General features: G+C 41.9%; 2 protein-coding genes across 6 annotated transcripts in view; one reads left to right on the plus strand and one right to left on the minus strand.

The window, feature by feature from the left end:
* LOC124005299 (histone-lysine N-methyltransferase 2A-like) overlaps window positions 1-22,204 on the plus strand; it is an 80,488-nt gene extending 58,284 nt beyond the window's left edge. For all 3 annotated transcript variants that reach the window (XM_046314428.1, XM_046314429.1, XM_046314430.1), the window contains exons 28-34: window positions 46-155; window positions 296-433; window positions 752-1,004; window positions 11,741-11,848; window positions 12,377-12,460; window positions 19,088-19,217; window positions 19,389-22,204. In XM_046314428.1, coding sequence (XP_046170384.1) covers window positions 46-155; window positions 296-433; window positions 752-1,004; window positions 11,741-11,848; window positions 12,377-12,460; window positions 19,088-19,217; window positions 19,389-19,664 — 1,099 coding nt within the window. In that variant the 3' untranslated portion in view covers window positions 19,665-22,204. The remainder of the gene's footprint in view (window positions 1-45; window positions 156-295; window positions 434-751; window positions 1,005-11,740; window positions 11,849-12,376; window positions 12,461-19,087; window positions 19,218-19,388) is intronic.
* Window positions 22,192-27,319, minus strand: LOC124005305 (IGF-like family receptor 1). Of its 3 annotated transcripts, none has more exons than XM_046314438.1 (5): window positions 26,800-27,319; window positions 26,632-26,671; window positions 26,245-26,365; window positions 25,493-25,657; window positions 22,192-24,639 (listed from the first exon to the last, which is right to left on the minus strand). In XM_046314438.1, exons 1-5 carry the CDS (start codon window positions 27,141-27,143, stop codon window positions 24,317-24,319), a joined length of 993 nt encoding a protein of 330 aa, XP_046170394.1. In that variant the 5' UTR covers window positions 27,144-27,319; the 3' UTR covers window positions 22,192-24,316. The 3 variants fall into 3 exon arrangements, with proteins under 3 accessions (XP_046170394.1, XP_046170395.1, XP_046170397.1); XM_046314439.1 differs by having other exon boundaries at window positions 25,493-25,652; window positions 26,800-26,901; XM_046314441.1 differs by lacking the exon at window positions 26,632-26,671 and having other exon boundaries at window positions 25,493-25,652; window positions 26,800-26,937.
* Between the last annotated feature and the right edge of the window lie 433 nt (window positions 27,320-27,752).

Genomic DNA, 27,752 nt, shown 5'->3' on the forward strand with positions numbered 1-27,752 from the left:
TGTATCCAGTCGATTTCAGTGTTTCTCTTGTTATATTCCTCACAGGCCAGGGCCTTGGGACCGCCTGTCTATACCTCGATTTGGGGGGGACATAGGTAAACAGAACTGGGACACAGTGGGCCGCAGTGCCCTGACTGACTGGAACAAATACTCAGGTACTTATGTGTAATGGTACCGTATGAACAGTATGCCTGTATGACGATGACTTGGAGGATGATGACTGATGATACTTCTTATACCTGTAAACAAGTGTGCCTGATTTTGAAAATAGCCTGTGGTATTTCCATCCTGCCAGGTGCTGTATCGTGCTCAGATGATGAGCTGCTGCCATCAGACGAGGACGATGAGTGTCCCCCCAGCCGAGACCAGCCCCACCTTCGCTTCGAAATCAAAAGCGATGACGGCTTCAGTGTGGAGGCAGACAGCATAGAGGGTGAGGTTTCAGGGAGGAAAGGGCAAATGAATAGACTGCATGTGTCTTATTTGTGGAGTGTTCGTTTAGAAATTATTACATTTCCCAACACTCAAGGCAATGATTTCTGTACAAATACCCACTATTTCTACATGTGACTAAACATAAGATTATGAAAAATACTTGTTCTCGTACTTGGCTAGAATTAACTTGTGTAATAAACCATCTAGCACAAAATGTAGGCTAATTTCCATATGTATTACATTTGTGTGTTATGTTGTGTTACTCACATCTTACTCTTCTCTCTCTATTTCTTTGCCCCCTCCTTTCCCTCCTCAGTTGCCTGGAGGGCAGTGATAGACTGTGTCCAGGAGGCGCGGGCAGGGGCAAGGCTTAGGCAGCTGTCCTTCTCTGGGATGACAGGTGTCCGTATGCTGGGCCTGCTCCACGACACAGTGGTCTTCTTGGTGGAGCAGCTCCAGGGGGCCCGCCGCTGCCATAGCCACGCCTTCCGCTTCTTTAAACAGATCAGCCAAGAGGAGGACCTGCCTGTCAACCCCTCTGGATGTGCCCGCTCTGAGGTCTACCTCAGGTCAGTGTCCCTGTGTTCTGTTCACTTCAGGGGCCCTGGAAGTTAAATATAGAAATGATAAGGGAAGTCATTATTTTGGAGTGTAATTTGTAAATTGGGTCCGAGTTGTCTTACAGATTCATCTTACATATATTGTCAACATTTCACCAACACTTCCTCTGTATCATGAGTAGGGTTGCAAAGGGTCGGAAACATTCCGGTAGATTTCTGGAAATTGCCCATGGGAATTTTTTTGGGAACATTTTTTGTGGGATACACAAGGCAATTCTAGGTTTTGTGACATATTTTGGTTAAACTATCTCCAATTCAATGCAATTGCAAATCTCTGCATGCACAGTGCATTCTACCATCACGTGCAGTCCACTCTTCCATTACATGTACAGCTTATTCTCAAGATCTTGCACACTAATGAGATGCTATTGTGCCCACACTACTACACTGTCTGAGTCAAAGACAACATGCTTTCTGGTAAGATTTGATTACAATACTGGGTGGGGTGAATATATTTTATTAACTAGTAAATAAACTCAGCAATAAAAGAAACGTCCGCTCACTGTCAACTGCGTTTATTTTCAGCAATCTTAACGTGTAAATATTTGTATTAACATAAGATTCAACAACAGACATAAACTGAACAAGTTCCACAGACATGTGCCTAACAGAAATGGAATAAAGTGTCCCTGAACATAGATGGGGTCAAAATCAAAAGTAACAGTCAGTATCTGGTGTGGCCACCAGCTACATTAAGTACTGCAGTGCATCTCCTCATGGACTGCACCAGATTGCCCTTATTCTTGCTGTGAGATGTTTCCCCACTCTTCCACCAAGGCAGCTGCAAGACATTTCTTGGGGAATGGCCCTGGGCCTCACCCTCCGATCCAACAGGTCCCAGATGTGCTCAATGGGATTGAGATCCGGGCTCTTCACTGGCCATGGCAGAACACTGACATTCCTGTCTTGCAGGAAATCACGCACAGAACGAGCAGTATGGCTGGTGGAATTGTCATGCTGGAGGGTCATGTCAGGATGAGCCTGCAGGAAGGGTACCACATGAGGGAGGAGGATATCTTCCCTTTAACGCGCAGCGTTTGCCTGCAATGACAGCATGCTCAGTCTGATGATCCTGTGACACCATGACGGACCTTCCATCTCCAAATCGATCCCGCTCCAGAGTACAGGCCTCAGTGTAACACTCATTCCTTCGACAATAAACACGAATCCAACCGTCACCCCGAGTGAGACAAAACCGCGACTCGTCAGTGAAGAGCACTTTTCGCCAGTCCCATCTGGGCCAGCTGGTGGTTTTGTGCCCATAGGAAACGTTGTTGGTGATGTCTGGTGAGGACCTGCCTTACAACAGGCCTACAAGCCCTCAGTCCAGCCTCTCTCAGCCTATTGCGGACACTCTGAGCACTGGTGGAGGGATTGTGCCTTCCTGGTGTAACTCGGGCAGTTGTTGTTGCCATCCTGTACCTGTCCCGCAGGTGTGATGTTCAGATGTACCAATACTGTGCAGGTGTTGTTACACGTGGCTTGCCACTGCGTGGATGGTCAGCCGTCCTGTCTCCCTATAGTGCTGTCTTAGGCGTCTCACACTACGGACATTGCATTTTATTGCCCTGGCCACATCTGCAGTCCTCATGCCTCCTTGCAGCATGCCTAAGGCATGGGACCCTGGGCATCTTTCTTTTGTTTTTCAGAGTCAGTAGAAAGGCCTCTTTAGTGTCCTAAGTTTTCATAACTGTGACCTTAATTGCCTACCGTCTGTAAGCTGTTATTGTCTTAATGACCGTTCCACAGGTGCATGTTCATTAATTGTTTATGGTTCATTGAACAAGCATGGGAAACAGTGTTTAAACCCTTTACAATGAAGATCTGTGAAGTTATTTGGATTTTTATGAATCATCTTTAAGTCAGGGCCCTGGAAAAGGGATGTTTATTTTTTAGCTGAGTTTAGTAGCCTACAGCAAAGTGTGTTTAAATCATTTCTAACTTGTTAACAGTTTCTGCTAGTTAGTTTTTGCTACCATGTGGGTTTTAGCTTGCTTGAGCCTGCTAACTGAGTGTTAATTCACCTGTTTCCATACATGTTTCATTTTAAAACATGTATCTTACAAAGGAGTTGTTTAAGCAGTTCGATTAACTTCTTACGCCTGAGATCCTGTTAACGGGAAAAACACAGCCATTTTTCCAGCCAAAGAGAGGAGTCACAAAACGCAGAAATCGAGAGAGAACTAATCACAAACCTTTGATCTTCATCATATGGCGTTCATAGGACTTCATGTTACACAATACATGTATGTTTTGTTCGATAAAGTTCATATTTATATCCAAAAATCTCAGCTTGCAATTGCGCGTTTTGTTCAGTAATGTTTTGCTTCCAAAACATCCAGTGATTTTGCGGAGAGCCACATCAATTTACAGAAATACTCATCATAAATGTTGATGAAAATACAAGGTTTCTGCATGGAATTAAAGATTTACTTCTCCTTAATGCAACCACTGTCCGATTTCAAAAAAGCTTTACAGCGAAAGCACACCATGGAATAATCTGAGTACAGCACTCAGCCACCAAAACAAGGCATACACATACCCGCCATGTTGTGGAGTCAACAGAAGACAGAAATAGCATTATAATATTCACTTACCTTTGATCTTCATTGGAATGCACTCCCAGGAATCCCAGCTCCACAATAATTGTTTGTTTTGTTCGATAAAGTCCATAATTTATGTCCAAATACCTCCTTTTTGTTTGCGTGTTTAGTTCACAAATCCAAATTTACAAGGTGCAGGCACTTGTGAAAAGTCAAAACAGTTCCATTACAGTTTGTAGAAACACATCAAACGATGTATAGAATCAATCTTTAGGATGTTTTTATCATAAATGTTCAATAATATTCTAACCGGACAATTCCTTTGTCTTTAGAAATGAAAGGGAATGCAGTTCGCTCTCACGGCTGCACGCGTGACATAGTTCATGGCATTCTGCCAGACCCATGAGTCAAACAGCTCTTATTCGCTCCCCCTTCACAGTAGAAGCCTGAAACAAGGTTCTAAAGACTGTTGACATCTAGTGGAAGCCTTGGGAAGTGCAATCGGAACAAATTTACACTATTGGATGGCAAAGACTTGAAAATCTCCGAACCTCAGATTTCCCACTTCCTGGTTGGATTTTTTCTCAGGTTTTTGCCTGCCATATGAGTTCTGTTACTCTCACAGACATCATTCAAACAGTTTAACTTCTTATGGTATAGCGGATGCTTGCGTCCCACTTGGCCAAAAGCCAGTGAAAATGCAGAGCGGCAAATTCAAATAAAATTATATAAAAATCAAACTTTCATTAAATCACACATGTAAGATACTAAATTAAAGCTACACTCGTTGTGAATCCAGGTAACATGTCAGATTTTTAAAAGGCTTTTTGGCGAAAGGATAAGAAGCTATTATCTGATGATAGCAAAACAGTAAACAAAGAGTAGCATATTTCAACCCTGCAGGCGCTACACAAAACGCATAAATAAAATATAAAACATGCCTTACCTTTGACGAGCTTCTTTTGTTGGCACTCCAATATGTCCCATAAACATCACATTTGGTCCTTTTTTTCGATTAATTCCATCCATATATATCCAAAATGTCCATTTACTTGGTGTGTTTGATCCAGAAAAAAACAGTTTCCAAATTGCGCAACATAATATCTCAAAAGTTGCAAACTTTGCTGAAACATTTCAAACTACTTTTGTAATACAACTTTAGATATTTTTAGACGTTAATAATCGATACAATTGAAGACTGGTCTATCTGTTTTCAATAGAGGACGAGAGGAAACTAAAGCTACTTTTCTCAAGTCTTGCGCAACTCTCAACAGTGTAACCCATTTCCTAGTTGGCCGTACTTCTTCATTGCACAAAGGAATAACCTCAACCAAACTCCAAAGATTGGTGACATCCAGTGGAAGTGGTAGGAACTGAAAACTAGTGCCTAAGAAATATTGTTTGCCAATGAGAACTCACTGAACAAACAGAGAACGGCTAGTGAACGGTTAGTCCTCTGGTTTTTGGCTGCTACATAAGTTATGTTATACTCACAGACATGATTCAAACAGTTTTAGAAACTTCTGTGTTTTCTATTCAAATCTACCAATAATATGCATATCTTAGCTTCTGGCCCTGAGTAGCAGGCAGTTTACTCTGGGCACCTTATTCATCCAAGCTACTCAATACTGCCCCCCAACCCAAAGAGGATAACTATTTTTCTCTACATGGAATTGTATTTTAATTTTATTTTTACTCGTTTGTTTCTAATCTTTACAGGATATTGCCACATGCAATATCTGATGCGTGGAGACATTTCACTGCAGCTAATGTAGAAGGAAAAGCTGTGTACATTTGCAAATACAAATTTCCACTTAAGATGAGAGAGGCCTGTGATTTTCATCATAGGTACACTTCAACTATGACATAAAAAATCAGAAAAGAAATCCAGAAAATCACATTGTAGGATTTTTAATGAATTTATTTGCAAATTATGGTGGAACACAAGTATTTGGTCATCTACAAACAAGCAAGATTTCTGGCTCTCACAGACCTGTAACTTCTTCTTTAAGAGGCTCCTCTGTCCTCCACTCGTTACCTGTATTAATGGCACCAGTTTGAACTTGTTAGGATAAGTAATCCTTCTCACCCCCCCCCCCCTTTAAGATTTAGATGCACTATTGTAAAGTGACTGTTCCACTGGATGTCATAAGGTGAATGCACCAATTTGTAAGTCGCTCTGGATAAGAGCGTCTGCTAAATGACTTGAATATAAATGATGTAAATGTTATCAGTATAAAAGACACCTGTCCACAACCTCAGTCACACTCCAAACTCCACTATGGCCAAGACCAAAGAGCTGTCAAAGGACACCAGAAACAAAATTGTAGACCTGCACTAGGCTGGGAAGACTGAATTTGCAATAGGTAAGCAGCTTGGTTTGAAGAAATCAACTGTGGGAGCAATTATTAGGAAATGGAAGACATACAAGACCACTGATAATCTCCCTCGATCTGGGGCTCCACGCAAGATCTCACCCTGTGGGGTCAAAATGATCACAAGAACGGTGAGCAAAAATCCCAGAACCACACGGGGGGGGGACCTAGTGAATGACCTGCAGAGAGCTGGGACCAAAGTAACAAAGCCAACCATCAGTAACACACTACGCCGCCAGGGACTCAAATCCTGCAGTGCCAGACGTGTCCCCCTGCTTAAGCCAGTACATGTCCAGGCCCGTCTGAAGTTTGCTAGAGAGCATTTGGATGATCCAGAAGAAGATTGGGAGAATGTCATATTGTCAGATGAAACCAAAATATTACTTTTTGGTAAAAACTAAACTTGTCGTGTTTGGAGGACAAAGAATGCTGAGTTGCATCCAAAGAACACCATACCTACTGTGAAGCATGGGGGTGGAAACATCATGCTTTGGGTCTGTTTTTCTGCAAAGGGACCAGGACGACTGATCCGTGTAAAGGAAAGAATGAATGGGGCCATGTATCGTGAGATTTTGAGTGAAAACCTCCTTCCATCAGCAAGGGCATTGAAGATGAAACGTGGCTGGGTCTTTTAGCATGACAATGATCCCAAACACACCGCCCGGGCAACGAAGGAGTGGTTTCGTAAGAAGCATTTCAAGGTCCTGGAGTGGCCTAGCCAGTCTCCAGATCTCAACCCCATAGAAAATCTTTGGAGGGAGTTGCAAGTCCGTGTTGCCCAGCAACAGACCCAAAACATCACTGCTCTAGAGAAGATCTGCATGGAGGAATAGGCCAAAATACCAGCAACAGTGGGTGAAAACCTTGTGGAGACTTACAGAAAACGTTTGACCTCTGTCATTGCCAACAAAGGGTATATAACAAGGTATTGAGAAACTTTTGTTATTGACCAAATACTTATTTTCCAACATAATTTGCAAATAAATTCATAAAAAATCCTACAATGTGATTTTCCGTAGAATTGTTTTTATCATTTTGTCTGTCATAGTTGAAGTGTACCTATGATGAAAATTACAGGCCTCATCTTTTTAAGTGGGAGAACTTGCACAATTGGTGGCTGACTAAATACTTGTTTGCCCCACTGTATGTGAGGAATGCAACAAACATGAAAAATCATCTGGCAAAGTGAATAACGTTCCCTCTGTGCTCACAACAAGCAATCTTTGACAAAAGTACCTCTACTCCTATTCGAGGTGAAAATGATGAGACGCCTTATCCATAGCAACAGCTCATGGTCCTCCTGGAAGTTTTTTTGACTCAATGGAGGAACGTAGTCAGAGAAATACTGATGAATGTCTTGCTCGAGCTGTGTATGCAACTGGTTCACCTCTGGTCACAGGCAATGTGTATTGGAAGAGATTTCTGAATGTTCTTCGCACAGGATACACCCCTCCAACCAGACATGCTTTATCTACTAATTTGCTGGATGCGGAGTTCAACAGAGTTCAAGTGAAGGTCAAGCAAATCATAGAGAAAGCAGACTGTATTGCAGTCATCTCTGATGGGTGGTTGAATGTTCGTGGGCAAGGAATAATTAAAGGGGAGGAGTTCTACCCTCACATCACACCCATAGGCTGTGCTGCTCATGCGTTGAATCTGCTCCTCAAGGACATCATGGCACTGAAAACAATGGATACACTCTACAAGAGAGCCAAGGAAATGGTTAGGTATGTGAGGTGTCATCAAGTTATAGCAGCAATCTACCTCACCAAGCAAAGTGAGAAGCATAAGAGTCCCACATCGAAGCTGCACAGCAACACCCGTTGTGGGTGGTGTTGTCATATTTTACAGTCTCCTGGAGGGAAGGAGTCTCTCCAAGAAATGGCCATATCACAGTCTGCCGATATGGACAGCCCCATCAAGAGGATCCTCCTGGATGATTTATGCAAAAAACAACTACCTATAAAAATATATATATTTCACCTTTATTTAACCAAGTAGGCCAGTTGAGAACAAGTTCTTATTTACATCTGCGATCTGGCCAAGATATATGCAAAGCAGTGCGACACAAACAACACTACTGTCAATAACACAATAGAAAAATCTAAATACAGTGTGTGCAAATGTAAAACATATTCTAAGTCAGAACCGTCCAGAGTAGTAATGCTAGACAGGCAGGCAGGTGCGGGCAGCGATCGTTTGAAAAGCATGCATTTAGTTTTACTAGCATTTAAGTGCAGTTGGGGGCCACGGAAGGAGTGTTGAATGACATTGAAGCTCTTCTGGAGGTTTGTTAACACAGTGCCCAAAAAAGGGCCAGATGTATACAGAATGATGTCGTCTGCATAGAGGTGGATCAGAGAATCACCAACAACAAGAGCAACATCATTGATGTATACAGAGAAAAGAGTCGGCCCGAGAATTGAACCCTATAACACCCACATAGACTGTCTGAGGTCTGGACAACAGGCCCTCTGATTTGACACACTGAGCTCAATCTGAGAAGTAGTTGGCGAATCAGGCGAGGCAGTCATTTGAGAAGCCAAGGCTATTGAGTCTGCCGATAAGAATGTGGTGATTGACAGATTCGAAAGCCTTGGCCAGGTCGATGAAGAAGGCTGCACAGTATTGTCTTTTATCGATGGCGGTTATGATATCGTTTAGGACCTTGAGCGTTGTTCAGGTGCACCCATGACCAGCTCGGAAACCAGATTGCATAGCGGAGAAGGTACGGTGGGATTCAAAATGGTCGATAATCTGTTTGTTAACTTGGCTTTCAAAGACTAGAAAGGCAGGCAGGGTAGTATAGATATGGCCTGTAACAGTTTGTATTTGGGTCTACATTGTCTCCCTCTTTGAAAAGGGGGATGACCGCGGCAGCTTTCAATCTTTAGGGATCTCAGACAATACGAAAGTGAGGCGTAATAGGGGTTGCAACAATCGCAGCGGATAGTTTTAGAAAGAGAGGCTCCAGATTGTCTAGCCCAGCTGATCTGTAGGGGTCCAAATTTTGCAGCGCTTTCAGAACATCAGCTATTTGGATTTGGGTGAAGGAGAAAGTGGGCAGGTTGGGGTTGCAGAGCTGTTGACCGGGGTAGGAGTTGCCAGGTGGAAAGCATGGCCAGATGTAGAAAAGTTCTTATTGAAATTCTAGATTATCGTAGATTTATCGGTGGTGACAGTGTTTCCTAGCCTCAGTGCAGTGGGCAGCTGGGAGGTGTTCTTATTCTCCATGGACTTTACAGTGTCCCAGAACGTTTTGGAGTTTGTGTTACAGGATGCAAATTTCTATTTGAAAAAGCTATCCTTTGCGTTTCTGACTGCCTGTGTATATTGGTTCCTAACTTCCTTGAAAAGTTGCATATCACAGGGGCTATTTGATGCTCATGCAGTACGCCACAGGGTGTTTTTGTGCTGGTCAAGGGCATTCAAGTCTGGAGTGAACCAAGGGCTTATTCTTAGTTCAACATTTTTTGAGTGGGGCATGCTTATTTAAGATGGTGAGGAAAGCCCTTTTTAAAGAATAACCAGGCATCCTACTGATGGAATGAGGTCAATATCCTTCCAGGATACCCGGGCCAGGTCTATTAGAAAGACCTGCTTGCTGAAATGTTTTAGGGAGCGTTTGACAGTGATGAGGGGTGGTCGTTTGACCGCGGATCCATTACGGATGCAGGTAATGAGACAGTGATCGTTCAGACCCTGGTTGAAGACAGCAGATGTCTATTTAGAGGGCAGGTTGGTCAGGATGATATATATGAGGGTGCCCGTGTTTACTGATTTAGGGTTGTACCTGGTAGGTGCCTTGATAATTTGTGTGAGATTGACGGCATATACCTTAGATTGTAGGACGGCTGGTGTGTTAAGCATATCCCAGTTTAGGTCACCTAACATTATGAACTCTGAAGATAAGTGGTGGGCAATTAATTCACATATGATGTCCAGGGCACAGCTGGGGGCTGAGAGGTGTCTATAACAAGCGGCAACAGTCAGAGACTTATTTATAGAATGGTGGATTGTTAAAAGTAGAAGCTTGAACTGTTTGGGCACAGACCTGGATAGCATGACAGAACTCTGCAGACAGTGGATTGAAACTCCACACCCTTTGGCAGTTTTATCTTGGCGGAAAATGTTGTAGTTGGATGGAAATTTCAGAATTTTTAGTGGCCTTCCTAAGCCAGGATTCAGACACGGCTCGGACATCAGGATGGTATTAACCATATTAATATTCATTTGCATGTACACTACTGTTCAAAAGTTTGGGGTCACTTAGAAATGTCCTTGTTTTTGAAAGAAAAGCAACAAATGTGTCCATTTAAATAACATCAAATTGATCAGAAATACATTGTTAATGTTGAAAATGACTGTTGAATAGAAAGAGTGGGAGGCCCCGGTGCACAACTGAGCAAGAGGTCCTCTGCCTCAGTGGCCAGCGTCCCGGAGTCACCACTTCACTGCTGACGTTGAGACTGGTGTTTTTCGGGTATTGTTTATTGAAGCTGCCAGTTGAGGACTTGTGAGGCGTCTGTTTCTCAAACTAGAGACACTAATGTACTTGTCCTCTTGCTCTGTTGTGCACCGGGGCCTCCCACTCCTCTTTCTTTTCTGGTTAGAGCCAGTTTGTGCTGTTCTGTAAAGGGAGTAGCACACCGCTTGTACCAGATCTTCAGTTTCTTGGCAATTTCGCGCATGGAATAGCCATCATTTCTCAGAACAATAATAGACTGATGAGTTTCAGAAGAAAATTATTTGTTTCTGGCCGTTTTGAGCCTGTAATCGAACCCACAAATGCTGATGCTCCAGATACTCAACTAGTCTAAAGAAGGCCATTTTTATTGCTTCTTTAATCAGAACAACAATTGACAGCTGTGCTAACTTAATTGCTAAAGGGTTTTCTAATGATCAATTAGCCTTTTAAAATTATGAACTTGGATTAGCTAACACAGTGTGCCATTGGAACACAGGAGTGATGGTTGCTGATAATGGGCCTCTGTACGCCTATGTAGATATTCCATATATCAGCCGTTTCCAACTACAATAGTATTTACAACATTAACAATGTCTACACTGTATTTCTAATCAATTTAATGTTATTTTAATGGACAAAAAAATTGCTTTTCTTTCAAAAGCAAGGACATTTCTAAGTGACCCCAAACGTTTGAACGGTAGTGTATTTCCGTTAATGCCCGTATATTCCTGTTAATTCCCACGGAAAGTTTCCACGTCTGAATATTCCCCAAAATGTGCAACCCTAATCATGAGTCATAGTTTGGAAGAAGTTTAATAAATACAAATGTATTAATTTGGAAGTTTCTGAGAATGTAGTGTAATGGTGGGAACCGGTATTATTTTGTCCTCACCTTGCAGTTGGTCAACCCATAGCACTAAAGTCTAGCAAATGTTTAAAGAATCTGGGTTTTCCCCTCTGTAGGTGGTTTTCAACTTCAAAGTGGAAGCTAGTCTCTCTGTGTGGAGTATTGGTGAAATGTCTGATTTGAATGTAGACAGCTGTCAGGTTTAGAGGAACAAAGGATGTCTGTGGTTGTTGTGTTTCGATGTGAGTGTTAACTCCAACTCCACAGTCTGAGTAAGCTGGAAATAAGACCTGTATGACGTCTATGCTGCTCCTTTCAGTAACATATGAAGAGTGTGTGGGTGACGTCCACATCCCAAATTCTACAACAGTGCTGGGCAAAATAACTATGATAAAGAAAGTCTGCATACTGTAAAATTTAACGTAACACCTTGTTCCTGTCTTCTCTTACAGGAAGTCCACCTTCGACATGTTCAACTTCCTGGCTTCCCAGCACCGCCAGCTCCCTGACATCAACCCCTACGATGAGGAGGAGGATGAAGTCCCACTCAAATCCACAAGGTCAGATTACAGAGTTATTGTAATGCTGGCCATCGCAAAGGAAGCTAGCTAATATCTTAAAAAAGGAACCTTTGGCTTAAATACTGCAGTAGCTAGTCCATAAAAGATCTTGTCTAGCGGAACATTCTTAGAACTTGTTGAACATTGCTGCAAATGTTGTTCCTTTGAAAAACAACTTTCACATCAACAACTGATCCATTTATAAATTGGTAGACATATCAATACATTTCTTCAGCCTGATGAGTAACAAAGGAGCCAGCTGTACAGCTACAGGTTTACACAATCATTTTTATAGCTGTGACTAATTCACTATTGAAATGTTGTCCATTCCTGTATTTGTAACTCCCCTAAAGTGATCTTTGTGGTTGGACTAAACCATTCTGTCATTTCTGCAACTACCTCCCCCAATCAAGCAACGTTACAAATGTGTTCTACCCTCTTGTCTTAGTCTCTAGTGACTCTTTTCTCAGAGTTCAACGTGAAAGGTCAGAAGCACATCATCTTCTCTGCTTATCCCTTTTGTCCTAGACGTGCCACGAGCTTGGAGCTCCCCATGGCCATGCGCTTCAGACATCTGGAGAGGACATCGAAGGAGGCTGTAGGCGTGTACAGGTCAGCACACAACTCGTCCTGGTCAAAGCCAAAACTATGGACAGAGCCTGTGACTATGATCATGATTCTGGGCTAAAGAGCTCATGCGTTTCTCAGTGGGGTAGAAACTGACCCCACAAAGGTAATTTGCGGACTATCTTGACAGGAAGCAGTCACTGTGGTTCTAAACAGCAGATTTTCCCAAACTGGGGTACGCGCAATGCCGTCGGGGTACGCTAAATAAAAATGTGGGTTCACTTTTTTTCCTCACATTGTCAAACTGTCCATTTATATTTTCCAACGGGGCTATACATTTGGGTGAGGTTTTTTTTCTCGCCTGAGTAGCCTCATTTCACTGCCAAAAATAAAATTAATTAAATCTAGTGTTAAGTAAAATAACAACACAATGTCAAAAATTAACATCCAATCACATTAACCGTTACTCTCTCACGGGAATTCTGCTGCTCATGTAGGTTTTATTTTTCATTTTTCCCCCTTTATTTAACCAGGTAGGCTAATTGAGAACAAGTTCTCATTTGCAACTGCAACCTGGCCAAGATAAAGCATAGCAATTCGACACATACAACAACAGAGTTACACATGGAATAAACAAAACATAGTAGAACAAAAGAAAACAAAAAGTCTATATACAGTGAGTGCAAATGAGGTAAGATAATGGAGATAAGGCTATAAATAGGCCATGGTGGTGAAGTAATTACAATATAATAATAATAATAATAATAATAATATATGCCATTTAGCAGACGCTTTTATCCAAAGCGACTTACAGTCATGTGTGCATACATTCTACGTATGGGTGGTCCCGGGGATCGAACCCACTATAGCAATTAAACACTGGAATGGTAGATGTGCAGAAGATGAATGTGCTAGTAGAGATACTGGGGTGCAAAGGAGCAGGTGGTGAAGTTAATTACAATATAGCAATTAAACACTGGAATGGTAGATGTGCATAAGATGAATGTGCAAGTAGAGATACTGGGGTGCAAAGGAGTAAAATAAATAAATACTGTATGGGGATGAGGTAGGTAGATAGATGGGCTATGAACAGGTGCAGTGATCTGTGAGCTGCTCTGATAGCTGGTGCTGAAAACTAGTGAGGGAGACATGAGTCTCCAGCTTCAGAGATTTTTGCAGTTTGTTCCAGTCATTGGCAGCAGAGAACTGGAAGGAAAGGCAACCAAAGGAGGAATTTTTTTTGGGGGGGGTGACCAGTGAGATATACCTGCTGGAGCGCGTGCTACGAGTGGGTGCTGCTATGGTGACCAGTGAGCTGAGATAAGGCGGGGCTTTACCAAGCAGAGACTTGTAGATAACCTGTAGCCAGTGGGTTTGACGACGCGTATGAAGCGAGGGACAACCAACGAGAGTGTACAGGTCGCAATGGTGGGTAGTGTATGGGGCTTTAGTGACAGAACGGATGGCACTGTGATAGACTGCATTCAGTTTGTTGAGTAGAGTGTTGGGGGCTTTTTTATGGATGACATCACCGAAGTCGAGGATCGGTAGGATGGTCAGTTTTACGAGGGTATGTTTGGCAGCATGAGTAAAGGATGTTTTGTTGCGATATAGGAAGCCAATTCTAGATTTAATTTTGGATTGGAGATGCTTAATGTGAGTCTGGAAGGAGAGTTTACAGTCTAACCAGACACCTAGGTATTTGTAGTTGTCCACGTATTCTAAGTCCGAGCCGTCCAGAGTAGTGATGCTGGACAGGCTAGCAGGTGTGGGCAGTGATCTGTTGAATAGCATGCATTTAGTTTTCCCTGCATTTAAGAGCAGTTGGAGGCCATGGAAGGAGCGTTGTATGGCATTGGAGCTCGTCTGGAGGTTAGTTCACTTCTCTAGGATAGGGGACAGCATTTGGAATTTTGGATTACAAGCATGCCCAACTTCAACTGCTTGCTACTCATCCCCAGAAGATAAGATATAACTATTATTAGTAGATTTGGAAGTTTCTAAAACTGTTTGAATCATGTCTGTGAGGTTTTTTTTTTGAGGTCACTCTCTTTTCAATGAGTTTTCATCGAGAATCCAGATTGCTAAGGGACTTGCTTGCAGTTCCTACCGCTTCCACTGGATGTCCACAGTCTTTAGAAATTGGTTGAGGTTTTTCCTTTCTGTAATGAAGAAGTAGCCCTGTTCAAAACGAGGGTCACTTCATGTGTACTGTTTGATAGAGGCGCGTGACCAGAAAGCTAGCATCAGTTTGATTTCTTCTTGTATTGAACACAGATCATCCCGTCTTCAATTTGATCAATTATTTACTTTTAAAAATACATAAAGTTGTATTACAAAAGTAGTTTAAATGTTTTGGCAAAGTTTACAGGTAACTTTTGAGATATTTTGTTGTCACGTTGTGCTTGTTGGAAACGGTGTTTTTCTGGATCAAACGCGCCAAATAAATTGACATTTTGGTTATATATGGACGCAATTAATCGAACAAAAGGACCATTTGTGATGTTTATGGACACATATTGGATTGCCAACAGAAGAAGCTCGTCAAAGGTAAGGCATGATTTATATTTTTATTTCTGCGTTTTGTGTCTCGCGTGCAGGGTTGAAATATGTTTTCTCTCTTTTGTTTACGGAGGTGCTATCCTCAGATAATAGCATTGTTTGCTTTCGCCGAAAAGCCTTTTTGAAATCTGACATGTTGGCTGGATTCACAACACGTGTAGCTTTAATTTGTTATCTTACATGTGTGATTTCATGAAAGTTTGATTTTATAGGAATTTATTTGAATTTGGCGCTCTGCATTTTCTCTGGCTTTTGTCCAGGTGGGACGCTACCGTCCCATATATCCCAGAGAGGTTAACACAGTGTCCAAAGAGGGGCCAGAAGTATACAGAATGGTGTCGTCTGCGTAGAGGTGTACCAGAGAATCACCAGCAGCAAGAGCAACATCATTGATGTTTACAGAGAAGAGAGTCGGCCCGAGGATTGAACCCTGTGGCACCCCCATAAAGACAGCCAGAGGTCCGGACAACAAGCCCTCCGGTTTGACACACTGAACTCTATCAGAGAAGTAGTTGGTAAACCAGGCGAAGCAATCATTTGAGAAACCAAGGCTGTCGAGTGTGCCAATAAGAATGTGGTGATTGACAGAGTCGAAAGCCTTGGCCAGGTCGACGAATACGGCTGCATAGTAATGTCTCGTATCGATGGCGGTTATGATGTCGTTTAGGACCTTGAGCGTGACTGAGGTGCACCCATGACCAACTCTGAAACCAGATTGCATAGCGGAGAAGGTACGGTGGGATACGAAATGGTCGGTAATCTGTTTGTTAATTAATTGTAACTACCCATCCCGGATCCAGGAGCGTTGTCATCAACTGACACTAATTAGCATACCGCAACGGACATAAATATTACTAGAAAATATTCATATTCGTGAAATCACAAGTGAAATATATTGAAACACAGTTTAGCCTTTTGTTAATCACCCTGTCATCTCAGATTTTGAAAATATGCTTTACAGCCAAAGCAAAACAAGCATTTGTGTTTACCTTTGATGAGCTGCGGATGTTTTCACTCACAAGACTCCCAGTTAGATAGCAAATGTTATTTTTTTCCAAGAATATTATTTTTGTAGCCGAAATAACTCCGTTAGTTCTTCACGTTTGGCTGAGAATTCGACCGGAAATTGCGGTCACGACAACAGCGAAAAATATTTCAAATTAGCTCCGTAATATCGACAGAAACATGGCAAACGTAGTTTATAATCAATCCTCAACGTGTTTTTCTATATCTATTCAATAATATATCAACTGGGACAGGTGGCTTCTTAGTAGGAAAGAGAGAAACCATGGCGGCATTTGTCTCTTACGCACAAAACACTCTGAGAGACTCCAGCTGACCACTGACGCAATGTTGACGTTCAGGCTCATTTTTCAAAATAAAAGCCTGAATCTATGTATTGTGACACTTGACACATTAGGGAAGCCATAGAAAAAGGAATCTGGTTGATCTCATTCACTGCTCAATAGGGACGCATAGGAACGCAGAGCTTTCTAAATAAGAGTCCCTTCCTGATTGGATTTTCTCAGGCTTTCGCCTGTAATATCAGTTCTGTTATACTCACAGACAATATTTTTACAGTTTTGGAAACTTTAGAGTGTTTTATATCCTAAGCTGTCAATTATATGCATATTCTAGCATCTTGTCCTGACAAAATAGCCTGTTTACTTTGGGAACGTTATTTTTCCAAAAATGAAAATAGTGCCCCCTAGATTCAACAGGTTAACTGGTATCTGTACTGATGGTGCAAAAGCCATGAAAGGGAGACACAGTGGAGTGATAACGCATGCAAACAGTTGCTCACTGCAGCATCCACTGAGAGGCTCTTGCTGCCAAGGGGATGCCTGACAGCTTGAAGACGTTTTGGACACTACAGTGAAAATGGTTAACTTTGTTAATTTGCTGCTAGCAGGACACCTCGACAACATCCGGTGAAATTGCAGGGCGCCAAATTCAAATTAAATTACCATAAATATTTAATATTCATGAAAATACAAGTGTAGTACATCAAAATAAAGCCTAACTTGTTGTTAATCCAGCCGCCGTGTAAGATTTCAATAAGGCTTTATGGTGAAAGCAAACCATGCGATTATCTGAGGACAGCGCCCTGCATACCAACACATGAAAAACATATTTCAACCAGGCAGGTGCGACATGAAAGTCAGAAATAGCGATATAAAAAATGCCTTACATTTGATCTTCTGTTGGCACTCCAGAAGATCACAAATGGTCCTTTTGTTCGATAATGTCCTTCTTTTTATCCATAAAAACTCAGTTTAGCTGGCGTGCTTCAGTCAATAATCCATCCAGTTTCCCTCCATCAAAATGTATACAAAATGAATCCCAAATGTTACTAATAAACTTTTCCAAACAAGTCAAACAATGTTTATAATCAAACCTTTAGGTATCCTAATACGCAAATAAACTATACGATTTAAGACCGAGAATAGTATGTTCATTGCCGGAGATAAATAAGAAAACGCGCTTTCCTCCACCCACTTGGAAACACTACAGCCAAAATGGGAGCCACCTAGAAACACTACAATTTCTGGGTCATTTTTTTTCCAAAAACCAGCCGGAAACTATAACTAAAGACTGTTGACATCTAGTGGAAGCCCTAGGAACTGCAATTTGGGAGGACTTGGGCTTATAATTATAGTACTTGCCATTGAAAATAGTGGTAAACAGAATTTGTCTTTTGAGGGGGGTGGGGGTGGTTTGTCCTCGGGGTTTCGCCTGCCATATCAGTTCTGTTATACTCACAGACATCATTTTAACAGTTTTAGAAACTTTAGAGAACACTATCTAAATCTACCAATTATATGCATGGGGCAAAGTATTGACACGACCTTAATGTTTTCTTTGCTGACCATAATTTTCACTTGTCTGACCCGCTTGCATGATGACGAGTTTCGCACACGACTTGCCTATCTGGGTGATGTTTTTTCTCACCTGAATGATCCGAATCTAGGATTACAGGGACTCTCTGCAACTATTCAATGTGCGGGACAAAATTGAGGCTATAATTAAGAAGTTGGAGCTCTTCTCTGTCTGCATTAACAAGGACAACACACAGGTCTTTCCATCATGGTATGATTTTTTTTTGTGCGAAAGGACTCAAGCTTACGGGCAATGTCAAATGTGATATAGCGAAGCACCTGAGTGAGTTGGGTGTGCAATTACGCAAGTACTTTCCTGAAACATGACACAAATAACTGGATTCGTTATCCCTTTCATGCCCTGCCTCCAGTCCACTTACTGATATCTGAAGAAGAGAAATTGAAATTGCAACAAGCGGTTCTGTGTAAATGTAATTTAATCAGAAGCCACTGCCAGATTTCTGGATTGGGCTGCGCTCAGAGTATCCTGCCTTGGCAAACCACGCTGTTAAGACACTGATGCCCTTTGCAACCACGTACCTATGTGAGAGTGGATTCTCGGCCCTCACTAGCATGAAAACAAAATACAGGCAGAGACTGTGTGAAATGATTTAAGACAGACTCCAATACAACCCAACATTGCAGAGTTATGTGCATCCTTTCAAGCACACCCTTCTCAACCTGTGGTGAGGTATTGACAATTGTCGATGAACAAATAAGGTTTTATATGTAAGATGGTTAAATAAAGAGAGAAATATTGATTATTATTATTATTTGTGCCATGGTCCTATAAGAGCTTTTTGTCACTTACCACGAGCTGGGGTGTGACAAACTCACACTCATTCTTATGTTTAAGAAATGTATCGTATAGTGTGTTTTGTGTGTGGCAGGCTTTACAATGATTGCAAAAAACATCGGAGTGCGCTGACCCTGGTGCTAGATGGGGTACGCAGCTGGATGTTGAATGTTTGGAGGGGTGTACGGGACTATAGAAAGTTTGGGAACCACTGTTCTACAGCTATCACAGCAAACTAGGGACTGAGGCATGCTTTATATTTCCTGCCTCTCCCTTTTCTGCTATTCTGTTATTCTGCTGCAAAATGAGTAACATTAATTTTCATTGACTCCGATAATAAAAATGTGATCCATTGCATCCTTTTAATAGCCAAGGGGATTAGCTATGGGAACTGTTGTTCATACTTGAACCTCTTCTGACATCTCTCTGGTGTAGGTCTGCTATCCACGGCCGAGGTCTGTTCTGCAAGAGGAACATCGATGCTCAGGAGATGGTCATCGAGTATGCCGGCATCGTCATTCGCTCAGTGCTCACAGACAAGCGAGAGAAGTATTACGATGGCAAGGTGAGATCAATCAGTCCAGAGTGTGTTTGAGATGACATAAGCCCTATAGTTTGTCCCAACGAGACCTTAGTTGGTGGACTTTTTTTAAGCACTGCGCCACCCGGGAGGCCAACATAATACATGTTAAACTAAAACTAAGTCCCCTGTCTCTTTTCCCTCCTTCCTCCACAGGGTATCGGCTGCTACATGTTCCGTATCGATGACTTTGACGTGGTGGACGCCACAATGCACGGCAATGCGGCACGCTTCATCAACCACTCTTGCGAGCCAAACTGCTACTCGCGTGTCATCAACGTGGAGGGCCAGAAGCACATCGTCATCTTCGCCTTGCGCAAGATCTACCGGGGCGAGGAGCTCACCTACGACTACAAGTTCCCCATCGAAGATCCAGCAAGCAAGCTCAACTGCAACTGCGGGGCCCGGAAATGCAGACGCTTCCTCAACTAGGGGCAGAAGGAGGACTTGGTACTGCCACAGTCTCTGCAGGGGGAACAAGGCACACGGGAAGGGGGTGAGAGCAGAGGCAACAAAGGAAGAGGTTAAAAGCCTTAAATTAAGGTTTTACTGGGTTGGGAGGTGGGGGAGGAGAAAATACAGGAAAGGATGAGCCACTACGAAGAGACTGGGAGAGGAACCAGGGCCAGGAGATGGGGAGCAAGAGGGAAGAGGAGCGCCACACAGGGACATGCATCAATAAGCTCACATTGGCTCCTAACCGATATGCATCTGCCAGAGGTTGGGCAAGTTTGCCACAGAAGAGAGCGGAAGTAGCTACCGTTATAGCGTGTGTTTTTTTTCTTGAGAACAGGATACTGAACGCTGCAGACATATTGTGGTTATGCTGGTTCTATGTTGCATGAAGGTATTTTCCTTGACACCATAACGTCAAGCACTTTCTGTTGAAATGAGGGTGGACCAGAAAAGCTAGACTTGGAGAGATTCCTCATCTTTTTTTGTCGGGGGGGCAGGGGGAGATTTTTAATTTCGACACCCATAATCATGTTGGCTCCATCCTCTCTAGTTGATCCCTTAGCCATATCTCCATCTTTACTTGATTTATTAATCATCATTTTATTTATTTGAAATTATTTTTCACAGAACTCATCATGCGTCAGGTTGTACATATTTGCTTTCCGTTGACTGTTCAGAGAACCATGGTGCTAGATATGATGGGCCATAGACTTTGTGGCTCCTAGGTCAGAGACCCAGCAAATAATACCTATTTTTCTATCCATTCTACACTTCCCTGTCACACAGACCGGGGAAGAGACCTCCATTATGTTCAATTAAACGGTTATATAACAGTGTCACCCTTAAAGAGTTTGCTGCAGCTAAATCATATCTTTAAGAACTTTCCCTTCACCATTTTTGCGTGTAGCAAACACTACCCAATCCAAGAGTGACGAGTGTAGCTCTTTTTTATTTAAAAATATATTTTATTACTATCATGGCAAATGCTGATTACCTTTTGCAATAATATTAGGCCTACTTCTTTGCTGCCCTACAGTTGCACATCTTTAGTGAATGAACAAAATCCAGACTCCATATTTCTCAACAGTCAGTGGAGTTAACAAAGTACTGACTTCTCCTTCTGACATTCTCTGCCATCCACAAAGGGTGGAACACTGTCCATGTTACACCACTAAGAGATGTGTTATATAAACTCTATATATACCTGACTGTGGACTGACAGCACCCCTGTGCACTGGAGATCTCAAGCATAGCATTAGGCCAGTACTGTACTGTATGTTGCTCAGTAGGATGGCTTTAAGAGAGAATAATGTCTTGGTGTAAAACCAAGATAGGGAGAGAATGCACTCAGCACCTTAACATTTGCTGTCGTACAACTTTGGACAACGCTGTCAGTCAGTTCAGTCATCAAATGTACACCCTGTTGTTCACATCTCTACAATAAGAGATTGCTTGAGCTCTAGAATAGTTGTATTTATTCATGTTTCTGTTCAGATTTGGACTGGTGAAACTAGCTGTGCTTTGTATACATGGTGGTCTAGTGGGAAATCCTCCTCTCGTTTCCTCTTTTTGTTTACTTTGTTACTTCTTCTTATTTGAACCTTGATGTTTGAGGACAGTTGTGTATTACATTTCAGCCTTTACACAAGACATTGTTCTAAAGCAGGTATTTTTTGATTGTTTTTGATTGTATTTCTTTGTTCTGGTAGAATTTTCATGGAGAAAGTACAGCAGGCCTTAGTATCGGCAGGCCATATAACAGAAGAATATCAAGCATTCGAGTCATGCTGTTCTTCCCATCTGCGTGCTACAGAGAACCCTTCAAGGTACAGATAATATTCTAAAGGAAATGAGCACTGTCCTTTTGAAATATAATACCCAGTAAGGAAGAGCTTAGGCCCACCAGCCTGTGCGACCAATCAGTGAGATGGAGCCTGTATTCCCATGTGTCAATCATCTAACACCCTTAGCAGAGTTTGCCAATAACAGGATGCGTCTTTTTCAGGGATACGGCTATCCTTAACCTAGCTTCCTTTTTCGCTGAAAAACTGATGTTGTAACAATGCTCAGAGCAGGGGTCTCTATGCCCACTCCACTCCCTAACCTCTTGCCAGGATTCTACCTCAGTTGCTCTGACAGATGTTAAAGAATACTAATGCAAAAAAGAGGATGATGACAATATAATAAGAGTAACTTGGTTTTAATGTCCTGCAGAGCTGGCCTGTGTGTTCGATGAAACATGCAAAGCACTAGTTGGAAACCTGAAGTTACCATGACGATCTCTCCCAGAACTGGTTCAGAAAGCTGTATGTTCTATATGGTAGGGTTATTTTAAAGTATAACAAAGTGTTAAAGACATGAAAATATGTGTGAACTTGTCTTTGTTACCTTGTACAAATAAACCCTGAGTTTGTAAATAATTGTATACATATTTCTAAACCCGTTTAATTTTTCTATGCACTTTTTTTATTTATAATGTTATTTGCTTAATAAAGATGTTAAGATGTTTGAACAAATTGGAGTTGATCATTTGAAAATTGAATTAAACAAATGCTAATATGACATTTATATAACAAGCAATGTATAAATACAGCAATATCATTGGTTGGTGATATTACATTTGACATAAGATAAATGATTGTGAGGGCCAGGTTGGGAACTTAACACTTGTTCTGAGCGCCTGAGATCTGACACACATCTGTCACGCACATCAAATCAGTTTCCTTGATCTTCTGATTTTGTGTGAGGATAATGTCCTATATGCTGATCTTTACAGGAAACCTATTGATCATAACAGTTTTAGGGCTGATAGCTGTCACCCGCTTCCCATGAAATACAGTTTGCCCTACAGCCAATTCTGTCGACAGATTGACAGATATGGCTGAGATGCAAAAATAATTATTGGAGAGGGGGTACAAAAATCCATAACTAATTCTTACACAGGGACACTCAATCTTAACTGAATAATTGTTTATTTGTCAGCGTGCTGGAGAGGTTCCAACCAACTAAATGCAGCATAGTACACATGTCTGTCAGAAAAACTTAGCAGTCCCAACCGTTGTCTGTGTATAGCCGTATATAAGACAAGTTATATTTGCATGATTTGGCATAATTCATTCATCATTACCGTTTTGTTTCATCCATGTTACCCACCAATACGGTTTCATAATGTGACAGACCAACACATCACAAGGATTCTTTCTCTAAGCTGATACCTTGAAACAGATCTTTCGTTTGTTCTCAAAACACGGTCTGGGCCTACTGCCAAATTGCAGCTACTCATTGGTGTGATTTGTCCAGTCAGCCACTTGCATGAACACAGAAATTAGATAAGAATGTCAAAAACAAAATGTCCCTTAATTTCTTTCAAGGACAGTCTCGCAAAAAGAAGCATTCTTGCATCCTCACTACCCCTCATTTAAAGTGCTCTGAACAAATTATGGAAATCGTTCACAAACATTGCCACATTCTACGATCCGATGACACTATCGGTATTGTGTTTTCGGAGCCTCCCTTGGTCATATTTTCACGGGGCAGAAATCTGATCAATTGGTGAACTTATTTACCACCCCAAAATACTCCTGCACAATGTCTATTAGCACCTCTACCGGATGGAGACTACAAGTGTAACAGCTGCGCTCAATACAATGTCACAAATGTAGATCCTTTAAACACCCCCAAACAGGGAAACCGATCCCGATCAAAGGTGTTATCACGTGCTCTGCTAAAGCAGTTATTTATCTTACAACTGTGCCCCAGTCCCCTAACTTTTCTGACCGTTTCCGCATGTAATGGCTGAGGGAAAGATTTTGTGCTCTGTGCTCCGTTTAGTTAGTCTGCCTTTTTAATTAGTTTTTTCAGGACACCGGTATTAACATCCCTGCTTTAAGTGATAAGTGCCATGTTATCGCAGTTAAACTTGCCCTTGTGGTAAAAATGAACACTCGATTTCGTCCCTACGTTATATCGGCACCTCTCCCAAGGAGAGGGGGTGACCTCGACAATTTGTTAAAACGAGAGGCTGCCTGGATCTTTACTTTAAAGACCCTTGCTCCCCTAGGTCTCAACGTAGACTTTGATCTGAAACCATTACTGTGATCTTGCTATTCATTATAAATGTTTGTAGGCCTATGTAGCAAAATGTTATCTATGATTGTATGCTATCCATTCATGTATGTTCTATTTATATCTGAAAATTAACCAATGATATCAAGCCACACACGGTCATGATTACAGACACTTGTGTGTGTGTGTCCTTTGACACAATATAAACTAGTCACCCCACAGTGTTTGTCATTATACCCTGATGAAGACAGCTTGTCTGTCGAAACGTTGGTTATTAGGAGCTCAGATGCAATAATATACTAACCTAGAGTGTGTAGCTCCATTTTTTTCAGGACACCGGGATTAACATCCCTGCTTTAAGTGATAAGTGCCATGTTAAATATCTTACTTGAACCCTAATGCAAGTGTTCCCAATCACTGCCTTGGGGCTTTGGGGTCCCCAAGAAAAGCATGCCTCCTACTGGCCCTCCTGTTATATCTCAGTGCCTTGGCAGGGGGTAGAGACTCGCAGTTGTATCAGGATGGAGCCATCTCTTCCGGACCCAACACAGAACACACCCAGACTAGAACACCTTAAGCAAGCTGAGCTTGGTGAGCACCACCACTGTGTCGTTCCGGTCCATCTCTCTCAGCAACCTGGCCAGGTGTCCTACAGTCCACTCTGGGTGTTTGGTGGTGACCCCCTCCAGCACGGCCCTCAGGGGGCTCTTGCTCTCCCTCAGGGAGTAGGTGTAGGTAATCCAGGTGGCGGGGAAGGAGCAGCGAGATGCTAGGTGGCTGGTGTTCTTCACCCCAGGGCTCTCCGGGTCCAGCAGGATCACAAGCTCCTCTAGAACATCCAGGTTGTCCAGAACCGTCTGCAGTATCGCAGACTGGAGGTCAGAACCTGGTAAGACATGGGGAAATATCACTACGGGTGAGTGATGTGTCTGGAATGTTGACTTCTGTCAATCCAGAGCCAAATACGTAAATCAAGTATTAATGGGTCGTTCCACTAAATGAGTCCCTTTTGGGTAGTGTAACTTGGTCAAGAAAAACCTGATTTCCCCTCATTTTAACATTCTGTCATGAAGTGCACACGGTCAACTTAATAAAATACATGATTTCCCATCTCAAGAGGTTAAATAAAATAACTACTATATTAAGGGACTAATAAAGTAACAGGGTTGACAATTTCATCTTAAATTATACATAAATCCCCTTTTGACAGGGTGAATGGAAGCTTGTGTGTAACAGGGAGAGGCAATTGAATGCAAGCTTCACAATGTAAATTGTTGGGTAACAGGGTTGACGTGTTCTGCTCGACCCACTCAGTTTTCCACCACAAAACACCATAAAATTGACAGAACCAGCTCACCTGCTTTTACACTATGATTTGACTGTTAGATGTTCAATGTTTCTTTTGAAACAATTATTTTAAAAGGAACAGTTTAACGTCTTTTCAGTCTTCATTGAATTATCCATGTGGTCTACATTAAAGGGCACTTCATTTAATATAACAGACTTTTCAAATTAAATATGGGGCACAATTTCTACTTAAAATATGAAAGACACAAAAGGGACCAATTTCGTGGAACCACCCACATAACATGGGAGATTTGTGCTGAAATCCAAGTTGCGCGCTAAAACCTCGAGCATTTTTGCAACTTATGGAAGAGTAGTGATGTAGAGGTACTGGTAATACCAATGAAATAACAGACTGGTAGTAGCTCTATTAGTAATAACACTTGATAACTCACTCAAAATGTCCTCTAGGCACCTGGTCTCTGACTGTAGCAGAGCAACCTCTTCATTGACAGCTGCTGTTGTCTTATTGCTCCGTGAATGTTGGTTGGTATACAGGATATTGTCTGATGGGAGGCAGTCTTTAAGGCTGACCTTAAAGCATGGCTTATTCTCCTTATCTGTGTCAAACCACAACCATTCAAAAACAGGACAGGAAAGAAAGCTCAGTGGAAGATTTAAAGCGGTTTTAAGCAAACATGTCAAACCAGATGTTCTGTGTTATGCATTGACAGTTTGACATTTTTTAATCTCCCTAATGCTCATCATCCTGCTCAACTCCTTCTGTAGCTCAGTTGGTAGAGCATGGCGCTTGTAACGCCAGGGTAGTGGGTTCGATCCCCGGGACCACCCATACGTAGAATGTATGCACACATGACTGTAAGTCGCTTTGGATAAAAGCGTCTGCTAAATGGCATATATTATTATTATTATTATTAAGTCTGAAGCAAAAAAGCTCTTGATCTTTTCCTTCTCTTCTTAATATAGATGAATAAGAGAAATGCAAGTACAGAGAAAACCAAGATGAGGGTAAGCACTATCCCTGAAAGAACACAGAGGAGCGTGACAATGAGCAGTTAGACATGTTCAGCAGTATCCTAACAAAACAGTTTAGTCATCTTTTTGAATGGTGAAGGACTGGTATTATCAAACTCGGTACCTTTTAAATTACTTCTAAAATGGCTCATATTTGGGGGTTGGAACTTACATGCAGTCTGATGGTTGACATGTGAAGTTGCAGAATCACCATGTAATCTTGGATCAATGTGTTTGACTGTGGTGGGATTTGATGTTGACACTTGGACCCTTAATGTTGTTGACCATTGGACCTGTTGAGTTTGAAATTGATGTGAAGTCAACATTAACTCTGTTATTCCTGATTGAATAACTTTGTTTTGTTTGCTCAGTGCCCTATTGACCAAAATTGAAAACATTTGCGAATAAATTGCCTAACTGTGACACTGTTATTGATGTATTTTAGGTAAATAGAAGAATAACAGCCATGATATATTTGAGAGTGGTCTTCACAAAACTACCACATAAACGCCCTTAATTAAATAGCATCATCAGCTTCATCATCATAGATGAAACTCACCGTGGTATTCAGGGCACATTTCCAACAGCCTGTCTGGTCCCTAGACATAGGGTTTTACAGTGTTACTCAAACAACCAAGAACCCATAGTTTCAGCACCAGATAGAAAACAAATGGCCATCCTTTTCCTATGAAGATTTGAAGCCAACCCAGAGAAAATTTGCGCTCACCTCGCTACGCAGCATTGCGTGTCTGTCGGTGCATTGCATTCGGACAGCCTTTGATGATTTGGAGGGCAGCGAAAACAGGGTTGGCATTTCACGAAGCTCCCGTTATTGAAGCTCTGCGCGGCATACGGTCTTTCCGCTGCTCCCCCATTGTCATGCCTGCCACAGTGTGGACTAAATTCGTACCCTGATCGAAAATAAGATTTGTTTGTAGACCACAAGTGCGCGCTGTGCACTGATAAAAACGAAGCTACATCGAAACTGGATTTAAAATAAAGACAATCGTTGCAGCATGTCGAGTTTACCTGGTCGAATCGGATGCTGTGAATGTAAAACACGGCACACATGTTTTACTCATCCCAAAATGTATCCAAGTCATCAGAGCAATTCTCAGAATTGTGGCCCATTTCGTTAAATAGAGTAATAAAAGTTGTTGAAAGCTGAGTATCATCAGGCTGCCCACTCAAGAAAAACTGTAACCAGTGCCTGCAATCTGGTTCAGGTTGTCAGTCAACCTACCAGGGTAGTTACAAACAGCACACGAATTAAATCATCAACATCTATTGATCATATATTTACTAATACTGCAGAAATGTGCTTTAAAGCAGTGTCCAAATCCATAGGATGTAGTGATCACAATATAATAGCCATATCTAGGAAAACCAATATAGGGCCTAATACAGTATATAAGAGATCATACAAGAAGTTGTGTAGTGAATCATATGTTGATGATGTAAAGAATATCTGCTGGTTTATGGTGTGTAATGAGGAGCAACCAGACACTGCACTTGACACATTTATGAAATTGCTTGTTCCTAATAAGCACACACCCATTAAGAAAATGACTGTAAAAACTGTCAAATCTCCTTGGATTGATGAGGAATTGAGAGGGATGAGGCAAAAGGTATGGCAAATCATTCTTGCAGCCCAAGTGATTGGCAAACATACTACAAATT

This window comes from Oncorhynchus gorbuscha, linkage group LG19 (genome assembly GCF_021184085.1).
Source record: "Oncorhynchus gorbuscha isolate QuinsamMale2020 ecotype Even-year linkage group LG19, OgorEven_v1.0, whole genome shotgun sequence".
NCBI lineage: Eukaryota > Metazoa > Chordata > Actinopteri > Salmoniformes > Salmonidae > Oncorhynchus > Oncorhynchus gorbuscha.

Bases quoted from the DNA above. Each gene is read 5' to 3' on its own strand.
- LOC124005305 (XM_046314438.1), bottom strand. From the start codon at position 27,143: ATGTGTGCCGTGTTTTACATTCACAGCATCCGATTCGACCAGGTAAAC. The intron at 26,366-26,631 runs GTGAGTTTCATC...CAAACTCAACAG, and splicing joins AATGTGCCCTGAATACCACG to GTCCAATGGTCAACAACATT. The intron at 25,658-26,244 runs GTAAGTTCCAAC...GGTTTGACACAG, and splicing joins TGTCAACCATCAGACTGCAT to ATAAGGAGAATAAGCCATGC.